The sequence below is a fragment of the Carcharodon carcharias genome, chromosome 4 (genome assembly GCF_017639515.1).
Source record: "Carcharodon carcharias isolate sCarCar2 chromosome 4, sCarCar2.pri, whole genome shotgun sequence".
NCBI lineage: Eukaryota > Metazoa > Chordata > Chondrichthyes > Lamniformes > Lamnidae > Carcharodon > Carcharodon carcharias.
Window position 1 is genome coordinate 19,791,797 of NC_054470.1, and position 17,664 is coordinate 19,809,460.

The following is a 17,664-nucleotide window of genomic DNA, read 5'->3' on the forward strand; positions in this document are numbered from 1 at the left end:
AAAAGCTGGGGGCCAAGTTCCCACCCGACCCTGCCTTTCTGCCTGCCATGTCCAGCAGCATTCAGCCACCCTCCGAGGCAGCCTTCCAGGGGCTGCCTGGGCCTTTTTTAAACTGGCTGCCGGGCTGCCATTGGAGCTAGCAGCTGACAGGCCCTCGCCTACACTCTGCATTCCCTGGCCAACGCAGAGCCGCATTTCACGCCAAGGCCCACCAGTGTGAAATCGTGGTCGGGGCCCGATTGCAGACAGCGGTCCGTTTCGTGGCCGCTCCCAGGCCCGCTTGCCCCATGACCTCAAAATTCAGCCCCAGGTGTGATCTCACCAACACCCAGTACATTTGTAGCAAGAATTCCTTATTCTTGTACTCCAATCCCCTTGAATTCCTTATTCTTGTACTCCAATCCCCTTAAATTCCTTATTCTTGTACTCCAATCCCCTTGAATTCCTTATTCTTGTACTCCAATCCCCTTAAATTCCTTATTCTTGTACTCCAATCCCCTTGAATTCCTTATTCTTGTACTCCAATTCCTCTGCCATTTGCCTTCACAAATGCTTGCTGTACCTGCAAGCTAACTTTCTGCTTTCCTTGTACAAGTGTACCCAACTCTCTCTGAACATCACCATTTAAAGGTTTCACTCCTTTGAAAAAGTATTCTGCTTTTCTATTCTCACTTCCCAAATTATACTCCAACTCCCACATTGTTGAACATTCACTTAACCCATCTCTTTGCAGCCTGTATCCTCCTTACAGCTGACCATCTGACCTAGCTTTGTATCTTCAGAAAACTTGTAAATACTACACTATAGATCATAAATAGCTGAGGCCCCTGCACTGATCTGTGCTGGACTCCACTAGTTACAACCTTCCAACTTGTAAATTTCCCATTTATCCTACTCTCTGCTTTCTGTCCCTAAACCTATTCTCTCATCCATGTATTCAACTCCACGAGCTCTTATCTTGCATATTAACCTTGTGGCACCATGTTGAATGTCTTTTGGAACTCCAAGGGAGGATTTTTAATTTGGCGGGTACCTGTGATTGGCGGGCCTGGGGGCGGCCAGGGAATGGACCCCCAACCGCGATTGGCCCCCGTCTACGACTTCACGCTGGCTAGCCAATTAATGGCCAGCCAGCAGGAAGCCCGCGCTGAAAGGTTCAGTGCTGCTGGGGAGGGGGTTGCGGGCAGGAGGAGGGTGAGTGCTGAATTCAGCGCAGGCACAGGGGGAGCGCTCCCAGAAAGCTCCCTGAAGGCAGAGAGCTGCCTCAGGGAGCTGAAGAATTTAAGCGCAATAAAATAAATTAAAATCTGGAAAAAAATGCCCATGCAGCAGAATCAGTTGCCTGAACATTTGCAAGATGAAAATCCTGTCCATACGTTTTTATTTTTTTAAATTCAATAACAGAATCCTCATCTCACCCTTGGATGAGGTTTCCTGAAAAATGCCAAGGCCGCCTGGCCGATTCACCTGCCCACCTGCCGTAATATTGGACGGGGCAACAAAAAATCTATTTCACACTCGAGCTGGTCAGGCACACGCCCCTATGCCGAGCGAAAAATTCTGCCCCAAGTACATCTGCTGCACATTATTTTATCTGCCCTGGTAATTACATGCGCAAGATCTCTAATAAATTTGTCAAACATGGTTACCCTTTCCTAAACTATGTTGACTTTGTCTGACCATACTGTAATTTTCTAAGTGCATTAAGACTTCCTAATGATGTCATGAAAATTTAATGGCATGAAGTGTACTATTATGGCATCCTAAAAGAAATTAATATTCAATCACTTTTGTGCAGAGGGGCGATAAAATGTTTTTCAGGAGCTTTGCATTATATGCAGTAAGACCAAGTCTTGATTTCTGAACATTAAGTAGAAAACATTAGTATGCCATGTTATGTTATGACTAAAAAAGAATACTTTTTATATTTTGCAGGGATACATAAAGTACTCAGCTCTTTTCTATGGATATTACAATAATGAACGAATGATTGGTGTTTTCAAGTATAGGTTACCATTGTCTTATTTCATGGTTGGTGTGGGCTCCTTTGGATATAGTCTCATGGTTGTAATTAGAACGTAAGTATTGAATAAACTGTGGAGAGAATGTTTAAATTCTTGCAGAGCTGTGACCAAACCAATCTAGGAACAGGCCAAACCAGCCATTTCGTAGAAGCTAATGATAAGATGGTTTTAATCAAAAGGTTTAAGTGACATAAGCCATGAAGCTTGAGATGTTTTGCATTGTCGCCTAAATTCCATGCTGACAGTGCAAATTTTAAACATATTTATATGTAGAAAGCATTCGTTAAAATCATTCCTGTTTAATGACAATTTTAACCCTGTATAGAATGGCAAGAAATGCAAGAGAAAGTGGAGTTGATGGAGATGATGGAGATTTCAACTTTAGCTGGAAAACGTTTACCAGTTGGGATTACCTTATTGGAAATCCTGAAACAGCCGATAACAAATTTGCATCTATTACAACTAGCTTTAAGGTAAGTATATAGCGCTCTGCCAAATTAATTCATTATTATTCATCTCCACGTTTACTTTTTATTCAGAACTTAGTTGTGAAAATCATTTCAATTTAGATGTTTGCCTCTCCCACCAACATGAAAATTAAGGAAATTGTTATCTTTTCAGTGATGGACTTTCTTCTTGAACCATTGCAGTCTTGCAACAATAATGCTCACATGATGGCGTCAGGTGGGGAATTGCAGCATATTGGCTCAGCAGTAAGGCAGAAATAGCAGTTCCTCTCCAATTCACAGGGAGTTTGACTTGAAGGTGATTGTGTAGCATGACATTGCTACTGTTGTCCTTGTTTGATGGTAGATACTACAGAGAATGGAGATTCTGTTAAAGTAACATTGGTGAGTTACTCTGCTGCATCCTGTATATAGGCAGCTACAAGCGATGATGGAGGAGATTGCATATTGATTCCAGTGAAAGTGACATCAGTCAGCTAAGTGAACTGCTCTGTTTTGGGATGGTGTTAGCATCTTTATTATTGTACCGATCCAAGAAGGTGGTGTGAACATCACAGTCCCAACATAAACCAGGTAAATGAAGTAAGGGTTTGAGGAGCCATAAGGTGAGCCGCACATCCTAAAGTACCCAGCCTCTGCCCTGATCTTGTAACCATGGTATTAATATGGCTGGCCCATTCCAGCTCCTGGTCAATGGTGATGTCCAAGATGGAGATAATGGGGATATTGGTGATAGTAGTAATGCTAATGGAGATGACTTGGCCTTTGCTTGTTTGAGTTGCTAGACTTGTCAGACCATACCTGGAAGCTATCAGTGTACTTAAAATGCAATACACTATATTAAGCATTATTTAAGGTAGGTGGTAGTACAATTTTTTACGTTTGCTTTAAGTGAACTTGTTTAATATAAAAAGTTAAGAACAAATTTCTCTCCTGATATGTAATGATAACATTACATAGTTACTAGTTGACCTCCTGTGATGGTACCAAGTCAAGAAGACATAGGGCAGAATCATCCTAGACTTGCACTAAGTGCGGTAGTGGGTGGGAAAAACCTGTTTTACCTGATGGCCACAATGGCAGCTTATCACGTTGTATCGTCCCAAACCTGCCACATTAATTATGCATTCCCAGGAAAGACATTATTTATATCATGGGTGGACTCTCATTCAAGCTATCACCTCGCCGCATCATCACACTGAGCGCCATATTTGAAGTGCAGCCGTGCACGCACCGTCAGTGATTCCAACCCAGGTCTGTTGAACGGAAGACATGGCCCCAAAAGGCAAAAAGATGCAGCTCCCTGGTTCAATGACGTGTCCCTCGAGTGCCTTTTGGACACGGTGGAGACTTGCCATGATGTCCTCTAACCCTGCTCTGGCACAGGATGGGTGGCAACATCACCACACTGGCTTGGAAGGTGATGGCAGCAGTTGTCAGCGCCAATGCCCTTCAAAAGAGGACAACTACCCAGTGCTGCAAGAGGCTGATTGATCTCCTTCGTTCTACCAGGATAACTCACTCTTCTCATCACTCCCAACTCACACACTCACAAACCCATCACATATCCACAGGGCCCTCACTCACTGCCAGTTCAAGGGACATCACCATTCACTCTCTCACACTCACCATCATTGTCTTCATCCTGTCCATGGGACCACTCACCACCAAAACATGCCAGGCATACTTATCATCTGGCCTGGCAGGTGTCCTGCTTACAGTGTCTCCATCTCTACTCATGCAGGACAAGCTGGCTCACAACAAGAGGGAGAGGTCACAGGCTGGTGGCGGAATGCCCGAAATCAAGGTCCTCAGAGACTTTGAAAACAGAGCCATCCAGCTGGCTGGCGAGAATCTGGGTCTTTCCTGTGATGATGATGAGATCGGAGGTGCTCTACCAAGTGAGGATCCAGCAGTGCAACATCCATCAGACAACCATGCCGTGAATGATTTGTCCCATTTCACAGGCCACTGCCACGCACTAATTATCTCTTCTTGTTTTCGGAGGCACATCTGCCAAGCAGCCAAGAGAGTCCATGACCCATGACCTCCAATCAAGCCTCGAAGAAATCTCTGAAGAGGTATCCAGAGGCACCCTCCTTGAAGTCCCATCTCAGCGCTCACCCACACCCTGCACCAGTGCAGAAACAGACACCTCGGTGGGACCTAACTTTAGAGTAGCCTCAGGATCACAATCTGGTGAGCACCATCACACTTTCTGATCCACAGCAGGTGGTGGCAGGGACTTCCTGGGTTTCTGGCACTTGGAGGACTGCTGGAGGCCAGAAATTTGCTGATTATGTGTCAGATGATGTGCCTCTGGACTCGGTCATGTCACAGTTGCTGGAGCTGGAAAGGCAAGTTCGGGAACATCAGGAAAGGATGTCCGCTGCACTCCAGAGATTGCAAGGCATGATGGAGAAGTCTGACCGCCTTCAGGCTGAGGAGATAGTGCTGGCATGCCAATGCACCGAGGTCAACACTGATAGGGTGGCAGCTGCCATGGAGACCTTGGTCCAGGACATTGCTCCTACACTGCTGCATGGGCTGAGCTCCATTGCTGACGCCATAGTTGGCCTCCAACATTCTGCTAGCGAGAGGGGTGTGGGCAGCTCAATCTCTCTCCAGCTACCCCTTCTCCTCAAAGAGTCAGCCAGGGGCCCTCGGGCACTCATAGGGAGGAGGATCAGCAGGTGTACCCCCTGGGACTACCATCCAGGTGACTCCAGGAGTGTCTGGCCCATCCAAATCCCCTCTCCCTGTGACCTCAGCAGCTCCAGCTCTACAAGCCAAGGAGGGTGCCACTGCCAAACAGCAGGACCCCAAAAGCAGGCTGGGGCCCTCCAGGCCTCTGCCTTTCTGAGATGCCCACCAAGGTCATCACAGACAGGGTGGAGCAGCCAGCAGGCTGCCTCCATCTCCGCTGTGGATGTCGCTGAAGCACTACGATGTAGAGGCAGGGTTAGGAAAGTTTAGAAGATGTAGTTGTGCATGGGTGTTAATCACTTGTACATAATGTTCACTATTATAATTAATCTCCCAAGCATGTCTTCCTGCCTATGGGCTCCTTGTTCTGAAGAGCAGTGCTCGTGTCATTCAGATGTGAAACCTTTCTGCACAAGATAAAGGCAGGTGGCTCAGTCCAGGGCCACTTCCCTCTGCTTTGTGCAGCCTTCAGAGCAAAGTGATGGTCCGGCCTCACACTCACTGGGCACATTACTGATGCCTGCACATCGATGGTGTTTGCCATTGCTGCCAGAATGCCATGGGCAGGCGACAGAGAGTTGCGTCATTCTCTCTGTGTTCTCTCAGCACCTTTAAGGTGGGGCTGGCCCCCATCTCTTCAGCATCTGTGACCAGCGACGCTGTGCTCCTGAAGGGCTCAGGTGTTGAAGGCGGACAAAGGATCAGGTGCTTTTAAAGGTTCATGACTGTGCCTCCATAATATGATCCTGATCACAAATCGCAAGCGAGCTGTCCTCGGCCAGATAGGAGTGAAACATTCTCAGAGGCTATGTGAAGATCTATGGAGTGACCTCACTGCATGTTGTAATCATCCTCCTGCAATTGAGTGACTATTAGAGCACCTCAATGAGAAGAGCATTCTTACAGAGGGTATGTGCGCTGCATTATGCCAGACTAGAGTCAAATGTTCGTTGATGCAATGTGGGGATCCATGGTGTCTCTTCACTGCATGTTGTCATCATCTTCCATAAATCTAGCAGCTATGAGGACCTCCCTAGTGCCTGGTCTGGCCAGTGCGAGGGCCTCATCTCTGTTATTGTTGCCTTCAAGGACCCCCTCACCCTCATCACCCTCACATTCTCCTCATCAGAGGAGAATTCCAGCTCCTGCATCCCCTCCTCCGCCAGCTCCTCTCCCCGTTGCAGCATTAGGTTGTAAAGGGCGCAGCAGGCGACAATGATTTGTGACACCCTCTGCGGACTGTATTGCAGGGCTCCACCAGACCGGTCTAGGCACCAGAACCTCATTTTCAGCATCCCGATGGGCTGCTCCACCAAGTTGCAAGTTGCAGCATGGCCTCATTGTAGCTTTGACCTGCTACAGTCTGAGGCCACCACACGGGTCTCATCAGCCACGGCCTCTGCGGGGAGCCCTTGTCCCCTAACAGCCAACCCTGTAGCCTCTGTGGACCTTGGATAATGTCAGGGATCTGTGACCGACTGAGGATGGAGGATTTGTAGGCACTCCCTGGAAACTGTCCGCAGAACAGCAGGATGCATTTGTGGTGATCGCACACCAGCTGCACATTGAGTGAATGGAAACCCTTGTGGTTGGCATAGATGATCCCTTGTTTTGACGGAGATCTGAGCGCCACATGAGTGCAGTCAGTGACACCCTGCACGTGTGGGAAACCTGAGATCTGGGCCAATGCAATCGCTCTTGCATCCTGGCTCTCCTGGTCCTGGGAAAAATGCACAAAGTTGTGTGCCCTTGTGAAGATGGCATCCATGACCTCATGGATGCATTTGTGGGTGGAGGCTTGTGATATCCCACAGAGGTCACCTGTGGAGCCCTGAAAGGAGCTACTGGTGTAAATTTTGAGTGCCACGGTCACTTTCACAGCCACTGGCAGTGCATGCCCTCCATCTGCCCGTGGCGCTAAATCCTGCAATAGCTGGCAGTTGTGACCGACAAGTTCCGTAGACATGCACAGTCTTCGGCGTCACTGGTTCTCGGTCACTGCAGGAATGAAAGGTGGCGTCTGTAGACCCTGAGTCTAGCCAGGTGCCAACCAACGATGGCTCGCAGTGGTTCTTCAGTGGCATGTGCGGGAGCCCCTGCCGCCCCTTCTACCTGAGTGTGCTGCCCCTGCCTCTGCCCAGCCAGGCACCTCCATCACTCTCTTCTCCATTGTCTTCGCCCTCTGTAGGCCATGAGACATATAGCTAGTTCACCAGGTTCCATGCTCCTGATGTACGCCTCCTGAAGGATGAAAGAGGGAGGTGCGTGGGTTAACTTGGATATACTAAGGACCTCTCTTGGTTAAGTCTGAAGGCTCCTTAAGGCATCCTGGAGAGTGCTGGCCACCACTTGGATGGCCGCAGTTTAGTGTGCTGAATGGCTGCCCGAAAACCCAAGCACTTCCGCACGTCTCCACCTGATCAATTGGCGGCAGCTTTGCCCATTGGACTGCAGGCTGTGCTCTCAGCTCAGGCGCAGGCATTCTCCTAACCCGCACTGCAAGGCTGCACTGTTAGCTTGAACCATGGGGAAGACTGGTCCAAACCAGGATGATGACATTACAAAGGGCTGTGAGCACCTCCACCAGTGACTGCTTTATGGCTAGCTTTAGCATGGAGATTGTACAAAGTGCTCGATTGTCCAACTGTTCAGCAGTCCACTAAAATGCTCATTAGTTTGCAGTCTGTGCCCAAGGGGTGAAAAGCTCCGGAGCACTTAGTGGCATATGAACATACGAGCAAGGAGCAGGAGTAGGCTATTCAGCCCCTCAAACCCCTCATGGCTGATCTGATAGTAACCTGAAATCTGCATCCCACCAACCTCTGATAACCTATCAACCCCTTGCTTACCAAGAAGCTATCCACTTCTTCCTTAAAAATATTCAAAGACTCTGCTTCCACCACCTTTTCAGTAAGAGAGTTCCAAAGACTCATGACCATCTGAGTGAAAAAATTTCACCTCATTTCTGGTTTAAATGAGTGACCCCTTATTTTTAAACAGTGGCCCCCAGTTCCAGATTGTCCCACAAGAGGAAACATCCTCTTCACATCCACCCTGTAAAGACCCCTCAGGATCTTATATGTTTCAACCAAATTGCCTCTTACTCTTCTAAACTCAAGCAGATACAAGCCTAACCTCTCCAACCTTTCCTCCATAAGACAACCCTCCATTCTTGGTATTAGCTGGTAAACCTTCGCTGAACTGCTTCCAATGCATTTATATCCTTCCTTAAATGAGGTGAACAATACTGTACACAGTACTCTAAATATATTTTCATTAGTGCCCTGCACAAGTGAAGCATAACCTCCCTACTTTGAATTCAATTCCCCTTACAATAAATGATAGCATTCCTAATTACTTGCTGTACTTGCATACTAGCCTTTTGTGATTCATATACTAGGACACCCAGATCTCTCTGTATTCCAGAGCTCTGCAATCTTTCACCATTTAGATAATATACTTCTCTTTTATTTTTCCTGCCAAAATTGACAATTTCACATTTTCCCACATTAAACTCCACATGCCAGATTTTTGCCCACTCACTTAATCTATCTTTATCTGTTTGTAGCCTCCTTATGTCCTCTTCACAACTTACTTTCCCACTGATCTTTGTGTCATCAGCAAATTTGGCAACCACCCCTTCAATCCCTTCATCCAAGTCATTCATATAAATTGTAAACAGCTGAGGTCCCAGCACTGCCACTCAGTACATCTTGCCAACCTGAAAAAGACACATTTGTGCCTACTCTCTGCTCCCTGTTAGCCAGCCAATCTTCTATCCATGCCAACATACCATGAGCTTTTATTTTTCACAATAACCTTTGATGTGGTACCTTATCAAATGCCTTCTGGAAATCTAAGTACAGTACACTCATCGGTTCCCCTTTATCCACAGCACATGTTACTTCCTCAAAGAACTCCAATAAGTCGGTTAAATGTGATTTCCCTTTCAAAATACCATGTTAACTCTGCCTGATGACTTTGAGCTTATCCAAGTGCCCTTCTATAACTTCTTTATTAATAGCTTCTAACATTTTCCCTATGGCAGATGTTAAGCTAATTGGCCTGTAGTTTCCTGCTTTCTGTCTCCCTTTTTGAATAATCGAGTTACATTTGCTACCTTCCAACCTAATCGCACCTCCCTGAGCCTAGGAAGTTTTTGGAAATTAAAAGCAAGGCATCGACTGTCTCACTAGCCATTTCTTTTAAGACCCTAGGATGAAGTACATCAGGACCCTGGCTCTTGTCAGCCTGCAGCTCCAACAATTTACTCAGTACCACTTCTTTGGTGACTATAATTTTCCTGACTTCCTTCCCCGCTTCCATTTCCCTGTTTACTGCTGCTTCTGGGATGTTACTTGTATCCTCTGTAGTGAAAACTGATGCAAAATACCTGTTCAATTCATCAGTCATCTCCTTGTTTTCCATTATCAATTCTCTAGACTCACTTTCTATAGGACTTTGCTCACTTTGTTAACTCTTCTTTTTGAAATATTTATAAAAACTCTTACTATCTGTTTTTATATTTCTGGTTAGTTTTCTTTTATACTCTAATTTTTCCCTCCTTATTAGTTGTTTAGTCATTCTTTGCTGTTTCTTATATTCTGTTCAAACTTCTGGCCTAACACCTATCTTTGCAGTTATATGCTTTTTCTTTAAGTTTGATACTATCTTTAACCTTTCTAATTAACCATGAATGGTGTGTCCATCTCTTGGACTTCTTCTTACTCGTTGGGATGCACCTATTCTGTGCATTTTGAAATATCCCCTTAAATATCAGCTACTGCATCTCTATTGATCTATATTCCTTAACTTGATTTGCCAATTCACTTTAGCCAGCTCAGCTTTCATGCCCTCATAATTGCCCTTATTTAAGTTTAAAAACTTAGTCTCAGACCCACTCCTCTCCCCCTCAAACTGAATGTAAAATTCAATATTATGGCCACTGCTACCTAGGGGTGCCTTCACTATGAGATCATTAATCACCCTGATCTCATTGCACAATGCCAGGTCTAGTATAGCCTGTTCTCTGCTGTTCTAAGAAACTATCCCAAAAATGTATAATATACTCCTCTTCTAGGCTATCTTTGCCCATCTGACTTTTCCTTTCTATATGTAAATTAAAATCTCCCATGATTATCGCCATGCCTTTCTGACAAGCTCCAATTATTTCTTCCTTTATGCTCAACCCTACCATATGATTACCGTCAGGGATCCTGTACACAACTCCCACAAGTGACTTCTTGCCTTCACCATTTCTCATCTCTACCCAAACTATTTCCACATCCCAGTTTCCTGAACTTAGGTCATTGGCTCTCTATTATGCTAATACCATCATTAACTAACAGAGCCACCCCTCCACTTTTTCCTTGCTTCCTGTCTTCCTAATTATCTTTTACCCTTCAATATTCAGGTCCCAATCCATGTCTACCTGCAGCCCAGTTTCTCTACTCTTGTTTATTTAACCTAGCTGCCACAGTCATAAAACTCTCACTAGAAATGCAGGCACCTTTTAAAGTGAAACTAATACTCAATTTGACCTTTCTTAATGCACAGATACAGAAATACAAATCAAACTTAAACATTAAAGCTAAAACCCACAACTACAATATAACTTACTTAAACTATCTCTATTTCCTAACAATTTGTATATGGCAAAATGCAATGTTGTCAAAAATCCACCTCCATCTGGCCCATTGTGACTGTAAAGCAGTAAGTTAAAAGGAGTAAAATTATGCCTCAAATGTATATCAGGTTGGAACAAAAATTGTAATTGGCGAGATTAAAAATTTGAGGACAGAATTAATTTCTTATTAAATTAAATTTCCTGTAATTTTCCATTTCCTTTCCACAATTCACCATCCCCTCCCTAAACTTCTAACTATTCCATATTGAGACACCTTGATATTACTGCAACCAGTGAATGAAAATTTTTTTGCAGCTTACTTTATATTCATAGAATCATAGGACCACAGAATAATACAGCACAGAAGCAGACCATTTTGCCCTTGGTGCCTGCATCGCTCTTTGAAAGAGCTATTCAATTAGTTTCACTCTCCTGCCTTTTCCCCATAACTCTGCAAATTTCCACCTTCAAATTTTATCCAGTTCACTTTTTTAAAATTACTGTTGAATCTGCATTCACCATCCTTTCAAGCAGTGCTCAAAACAACTTGCTACATCATAATTTTATCTCATATTGCCTTTGCTTCTTTTGCCAATTAACTCTGGTTATTTATATTTCTGCCATTGGAAACAACTTCTCCTTATTTAATCTATCAAAACCCTTCAGAATTTTGAATGCCTATGTCAATTCTTTCCTTAACCTCCTCTACTTTAAGGATAACAACCCCAGCTTCTCTAGTCTCTCCAGTTACCTGAAGTCTTTCATCCCTGGGGCCCATTCTAGCATTTCTCTTCTTCAACTTCTCTTTTCAGATCTCTGCATTGCCTACATCTTCCTACCCTGCAGATGGCCACCCACTTATTATTCCATTCAACACTCTGACTCTGGGGTTGCCACACCCTGCAACATGTGATGCAGGAAATTCTCAGATTATTCCCATGTCCTGCAGTAACTCCAGCGTCTCCCCAAACTCCGAAGCCCTGCATTCACTGAAAATTATAGAAATGCAAACTTTAGAAATGTAACCCATGCTGTTTTAATAATGTTACCCCATTCATAGGCAGTTATTTTATATACTTATATATGTTGTTTTGTCAGGAATCCATTGTGGATGAGGAGGAAAACCAAAAAGATGAAAATATTCACCTAAGGAGATTTCTTATTGTTTTAGCTAATTTTCTTATATTTTGTTGTCTTGCTGGAAGTGGCTACCTCATTTTTTATGTTGTGAAAAAGTCCCAGACATATGCATCATTGGAAAATCTAACATGGTATCAGAAAAATGAGGTAAGTGATAAACTATCATAAAATGCAAGGAATAATTAAAGAAACACAAATGTATGTTTTTTTCCTTCAAAAAATATCATATTATTCATTTCAACTTCTATTTTCACAATGAAACATGACAACTTCTAGCTTTGTTAACAAAGTTAACCTGCTTAGACAATATGCATTGCTTGCATTTCCTGTCATTGTTCTAGTGTTGACCTTTTCTATCATTCTTAACTATAGAGAAGGATATTCACAATCAAATCTTGTTTGATGATGCAAGCAGAAAAGCAAAGAGTTCACAATTTGCCTTTTTCTGTTGAACCAGTGTTATTGTTTCTCCCCTATTGCTTCTGTTGGTCTCTTTTCCTTCTTTTCCCTCAGCTCTCATCTTATAATCCTCTTCTGCTTCTCTTCAAGATAGATAGATTCAAGATAAGTGGCAGAAGGTGTAGGGGGGACATGAGGAAGAACTTTTTTACGCAGAGGGCAGTGGGTATCTGGAATTCGCTGCCCAAGTTGGTGGTAGAGGCAGAAACTTTAAACTCTTTTAAAAAGTACCTGGATCTGCACCTAAAGTGCTGTAAGCTGCAGGGTTATGGGCCGAGTGCAGGAAGGTGGGATTAGAAAGGGCAACTGGGTGTCCTCGGGCTGGCATGGACAAGATGGGCTGAATGGCCTCCTTCTGTGCTGTAACTTTTCTATGGTTCTATGGTGCTTTCTCTGTCTTGATTCTTATGCTAGTTCAAGCTTCGAAGTGATTGGGTCAGTGTTTGTATGCTGCTAAGTCATTTAGCTGACTGAGTGCACAGTTCAGTGGAAAAATACAAAAGATGTCTACTGACTTTAAAGACTTTTTGACCTAGAAGCCTGTTGAACCTGGCAGGCCTGTTATAGTTTCAAGAACAATTTCTACAATTTGGAAAATTGTGATCTCAGTTCCTGTACTGCAAAATCAACTCTGGTGAACTGTTGACTTCTGCCACCTTCAATGTCGCTTCATAATAATAATTTTGTATCAGTGTCTTTTAAATTACTATTGGATAATTATTTCATATTATTCTATAATTTGTTCGTTCATTTATGGATCAATTTAGAGGAGCTGCATGTTTATTGATTTGGCTGTATTCGGTATAAATTCTGCAATGCAAATTGCATTTGCAGATATATAAATAGTTGAAAAAACAACAGCAATAATTATCCTTTCATGTTGTTCTTCTTGCAGATTGATATAGTCATGGCACTGTTGGGAATGTTTGTTCCTCCACTGTTTGAAACCATTGCTGCTCTGGAAAATTATCATCCCCGTATTGCATTGAAGTGGCAGCTGTGGCGAATGTTTGCTCTTTTCCTTGGTAATCTGTATACATTCCTCTTGGCTCTTATCGATCAAGTCAATGTACAGGTGAGCTGGCCTCTTTGTTAGTATACTATGTCCCTCAGTATATCTTTATTTCTAGGTGAAGTTGAACTGGTTAGCCATGTTTTTAATTTCCATTAGCAGCTTTTGCTGTGGCTGAAGGGATAGGGGATTAAGGAGTGATAGACGGGAATGAATAGAAAGGAAACCCTGTCTGCAGTAAAGCCATAGCTGATAAGTAATATGCTGCATGTTGGCAGAAGTTGTGCTTTTAAAGCAGATGCAACAACTCTACACCTGGCTCTGCACTGATATAGATAGCTGTCCATAATGTTTGCCAGTTAGGCTTGACAATGTTTTCAAATATGGTTGGTGGCGTATCAGTGGGTGCAGTCAATCAGAAGTTTTCTGGCTCGGGATCACTCTAGAATGGTTCCATTTGTGTAGTTTGACATAAGGAATGATACGCTGCCATTGAAATGTTTCTGAAGGAACATCGGCAGAATGCCTTTAGGCCTGCTATTGCAACCTGCCGTGGGTATTGAAGCATCGGCATTCACTCAATGAATTCCCACGTCTCCTGTAAAGTGCATCAATTACCCGATGCATGCATGCCCATACTACTCCCTGGCTGATATTCCAGATGTCCCCTGTGGCTGCCTGAACTAAGTTGGTACCATAAAAGTTGAGTGCTGTTATTATCTTTATCATCGCAGATTAAGTAGTGGTTACAAAGACAGTATAAAAAAAAACCCAGCTCCGTGACATTCTCCCATGTGGTGTGATTTTGGTTGAATTTCTAGTACTTAAACTTCTGTTGTTTTCAACACACACAATGTGATAACAAGGGAAATATAGAATATGAAAGAAGGATAGCCAAAATATATATATAAAAAAAGATTGTAAGAGCATTTAGAACTGAGAAATTTCTTCATTTAGAGTGTTTTGAATCTTTGGAATTATCTACTCCAAAGGTCTGTGAATGCTCTACTGTTGTACGTATTTAAGGCTGAAATAGGCAGATTTTTGGTCTCAAGGTATCAAGGGATATAGGGAGTGGCTGGGAAAGTAGAATTGAGGGACAAGATCAGCCATGATCATGTGGAATGGCGAGCAGGCTCAAGGGGTCAAGTAGTCCACTCTTGCTCCTATTTCTTATGTTCTTATGTGTCCCCTAGTTATATACTTCCTAAGTAGGGGAAATATCCTCCAAGTCCAGCCCTTTAAGAATTCTATAAATTTCAATGGGATTACTTTCCATCCTTTCAACCGGCCATTCCCTATCAGTGGGTCGCCCTTCCCGATGGGGTTGCTGAAGCAGCATTTGGTGTTGTGAGCTCTCCCTCCTCAGAGGCAGCAATGGGGCCTATGGAGAAGAGACTCGGGCCATGCCAGTCCTGAACCCACTGGCTCAATACTGCCAAACAGCAAAGAGGCGGACAGTGAATCAAAAGTGCCCTTTAAACTTAGGAAGCACTTTTAGCAGTGGGTGCCCAGAATGTTTGTGCACTGACTTGATTCAGGCAAAGGCAAGCAAGCATAGCTCAGTCACTGACTGAATGTGGGAAAAGTGGAAGGCCATATGGCTGAGCCGGGAAGGTGAGTGGCTGCTTCAAACTTTACTATGATTCTGCTCCTGTTGTACAGGCTCCTTACCTGAGGCTGGCAACTCTGTTTCACAGGCACCAGCAACTAGGTCAAAAGGAGTTGGGGTGTTGGGAGATTTGGGAGGTGGGGGGGAGTGGTTGGCGTATGTGTGGGGTGGGGGGGGCAGCAATGGGGAGGGTAGGTGGCAGAGGAGCCGAATACTGGGTGTAGGGGAGGGGAATCAGTTACTGTGTGTGGCAGAGGGAGCTGATTACAGTGCGTGTGGGGATGGTGGTGGTGGAAGAGGAGCTGATTACAGTGCGTGTGGGGATGGTGGTGGTGGAAGAGGAGCTGATTAAGGAATGTGTGGGGATGGTGGTGGTGGTGGAAGAGGGGGTGATTACTGTATGTGTGGGTGGGGGAAGGGGTTAATTATTGCGTAGGTGTTTGGGGGGGGGCGGATGACTGAGTATATTGGGGAAGGGGAGAGGGGTTGATTACAGTGTGCGGGAAAGAGGGACTTCACTGAGTCTTCTGTCACTGCAGAATATGGAGAGCTTGGCTGAAATTTCCATGAGTACATTTGATAATATTTTAACAAAGTACTTTAAAAGCACAGACTTTCATATTTATCTGATATGTATGTTGACTTATAATGCACAAGCTTTAATAATTGTACACTGAATGTTACTATGCTGCTTGATTGCTGTTCGATTTTGCTGGTGCCTGGAGTCAGATTAATTTTGAATGGTTAAAATGGGGTCATGTTGGAAAATAGTTTGAGAATTACTGGTCTAAACTCTGGAGATAAAAGGCCTAATCCACCCAATCTCTCAACATATACCAATCCTATCCCAGGGATCAGTCTTTGTTGCACTCCATTGAAGGTTAATATATCCATTCTTAGGCAAGAAGACCAAAACTGTGCATATACGTGAGGTGTGGTTTCACCAAGGTCCAAATAATTGCGACAAGAGCACTTTGCACTTCTACTCCAATCTTTTGGTGATAATGGCAAATGTATCATTTGCTGTCCTAATTGGTTGATTGCCTATATGTTAATTTTCTGTGATTTGTGTATAAGGATACCCAGATCCCTCTGAATGCCAAGATTTCTCAATCTCTCATCATTTAAAAAATTCCTATCAAAATGGTTAACCTCACATTTCTCCACATTATATTCCATCTCCCATGTTCTTGCCACTGTTGTGGGCTATTCCTACCACCTGTGTTCATAGGTTTACTTTGGATATCAATGACCCAAAACTCGAGACTTCGCCCAAAACAACTGCACTTTATTATTTGATTCCTGTTACAGACAGTTCAATAATACTTATACTCACCCCATGCTTTAGTTGCCTGGTTTCCCCGAGAAACAGACAGGTGGTTGATCCATCCTTGTCCATTCTCTGTTCAGATAGCTGACCAGGCTGACCCCCTTCCTTGTCCGGCTGCAGCAATGGCCTCGAGCTTAATGAACACCTGCCGTAAACACACTTTCTGATTGGCTCCTTTCTCTGATAGGGATGGTCCATGATTGGCTCCTTTCTCTGATAGTGACGGTCCATGATTGGCTCCTTTCTCTGATAGCGATGGTCCATGATTGGCTCCTTTTCCTGATAGCGATGGTCCATGATTGGCTCATTTTCACCACCGGCAACCCTCCCCAGAGCAGGAAGGACCCGAAAGCAAGTTTGGCCAATCTCCTCCTGGATCTGCTTGCTTCAGCATCTCCCCCATCAAGCAAACAAGCATAAGGGTGATTACAAACAGCAAATTTCTACTTATTCAATGATATTCTAAACAAACAGCAATCATCAGTTGCATTACATTAAGATATTACATTATAACCTTTCTTTGAGTTTTAAGCAAACAACTTTACACAATATTTGTCATCAAAAAGGTCACAAACTAGGAAAAAAAACAATTGTTGCCTGGCCTTTAACCAGTCACCTTCCTTTAACCAGCACAAAACCATGAACACAGCATAAAGATTCTCTGTTAACTCATTTGCAGAAGTTAGCCTATGTTAGCCTTATAAATAATGTTAAATAGTAATTGTAGGCTTAGCTTTTCCCTGTATCCATAAAATGCTTCCACAATGTAATGACCCTTTTATTATATTTGAAAGGTAGCAGCTGCCCACACTGACCATATTCCTTAATATCATCTTCACATACTCCTCACAGCTTACTGTCCTTTCAGAAAACTTGGATATACTGCACACGGTCCCCTCACCTATTCGTTGATATAGATTGTAAACAGATGAGAGCCAAATACTGATCCCCATGACACCCAACTAGTTACAGCCTGCTAACCCAAAATGACTTTTATTTCCATTCTCTGCTTTCTGTCCAATAGCCAATCCTTAATCTAAGATAGTATTTTATTCCTAGCCCCATGCGACCGAATCTTATGTAATAACCTCTTGTGTGGCTCCCTATCAATTGTCTTTTGAAAATCCAAACGTACTTTATCTACTAGTTCCTCTTTATCTAGCCCACTAATAACAACCTCAGAAATCCCTTAATAGATTTGTCAAATACAATTTCCTTTTCACATTTCCATGTTGACTCTGTCCAATCAAATTATGATTTTCTAAAATGAAAACAGAAAGTGCTGGAA

At 43.7% G+C, this 17,664-nt stretch overlaps 1 protein-coding gene across 1 annotated transcript in view; it reads left to right on the forward strand.

Moving 5' to 3' along the window:
- tmc2b (transmembrane channel-like 2b) overlaps positions 1 to 17,664 on the forward strand; it is a 141,533-nt gene that overhangs the window by 62,676 nt on the left and 61,193 nt on the right. Inside the window, exons 9-12 of the mRNA XM_041185266.1 lie at positions 1,936 to 2,078; positions 2,350 to 2,497; positions 11,922 to 12,110; positions 13,318 to 13,497. Of these exons, the coding sequence (XP_041041200.1) occupies positions 1,936 to 2,078; positions 2,350 to 2,497; positions 11,922 to 12,110; positions 13,318 to 13,497 (660 nt within the window). The remainder of the gene's footprint in view (positions 1 to 1,935; positions 2,079 to 2,349; positions 2,498 to 11,921; positions 12,111 to 13,317; positions 13,498 to 17,664) is intronic.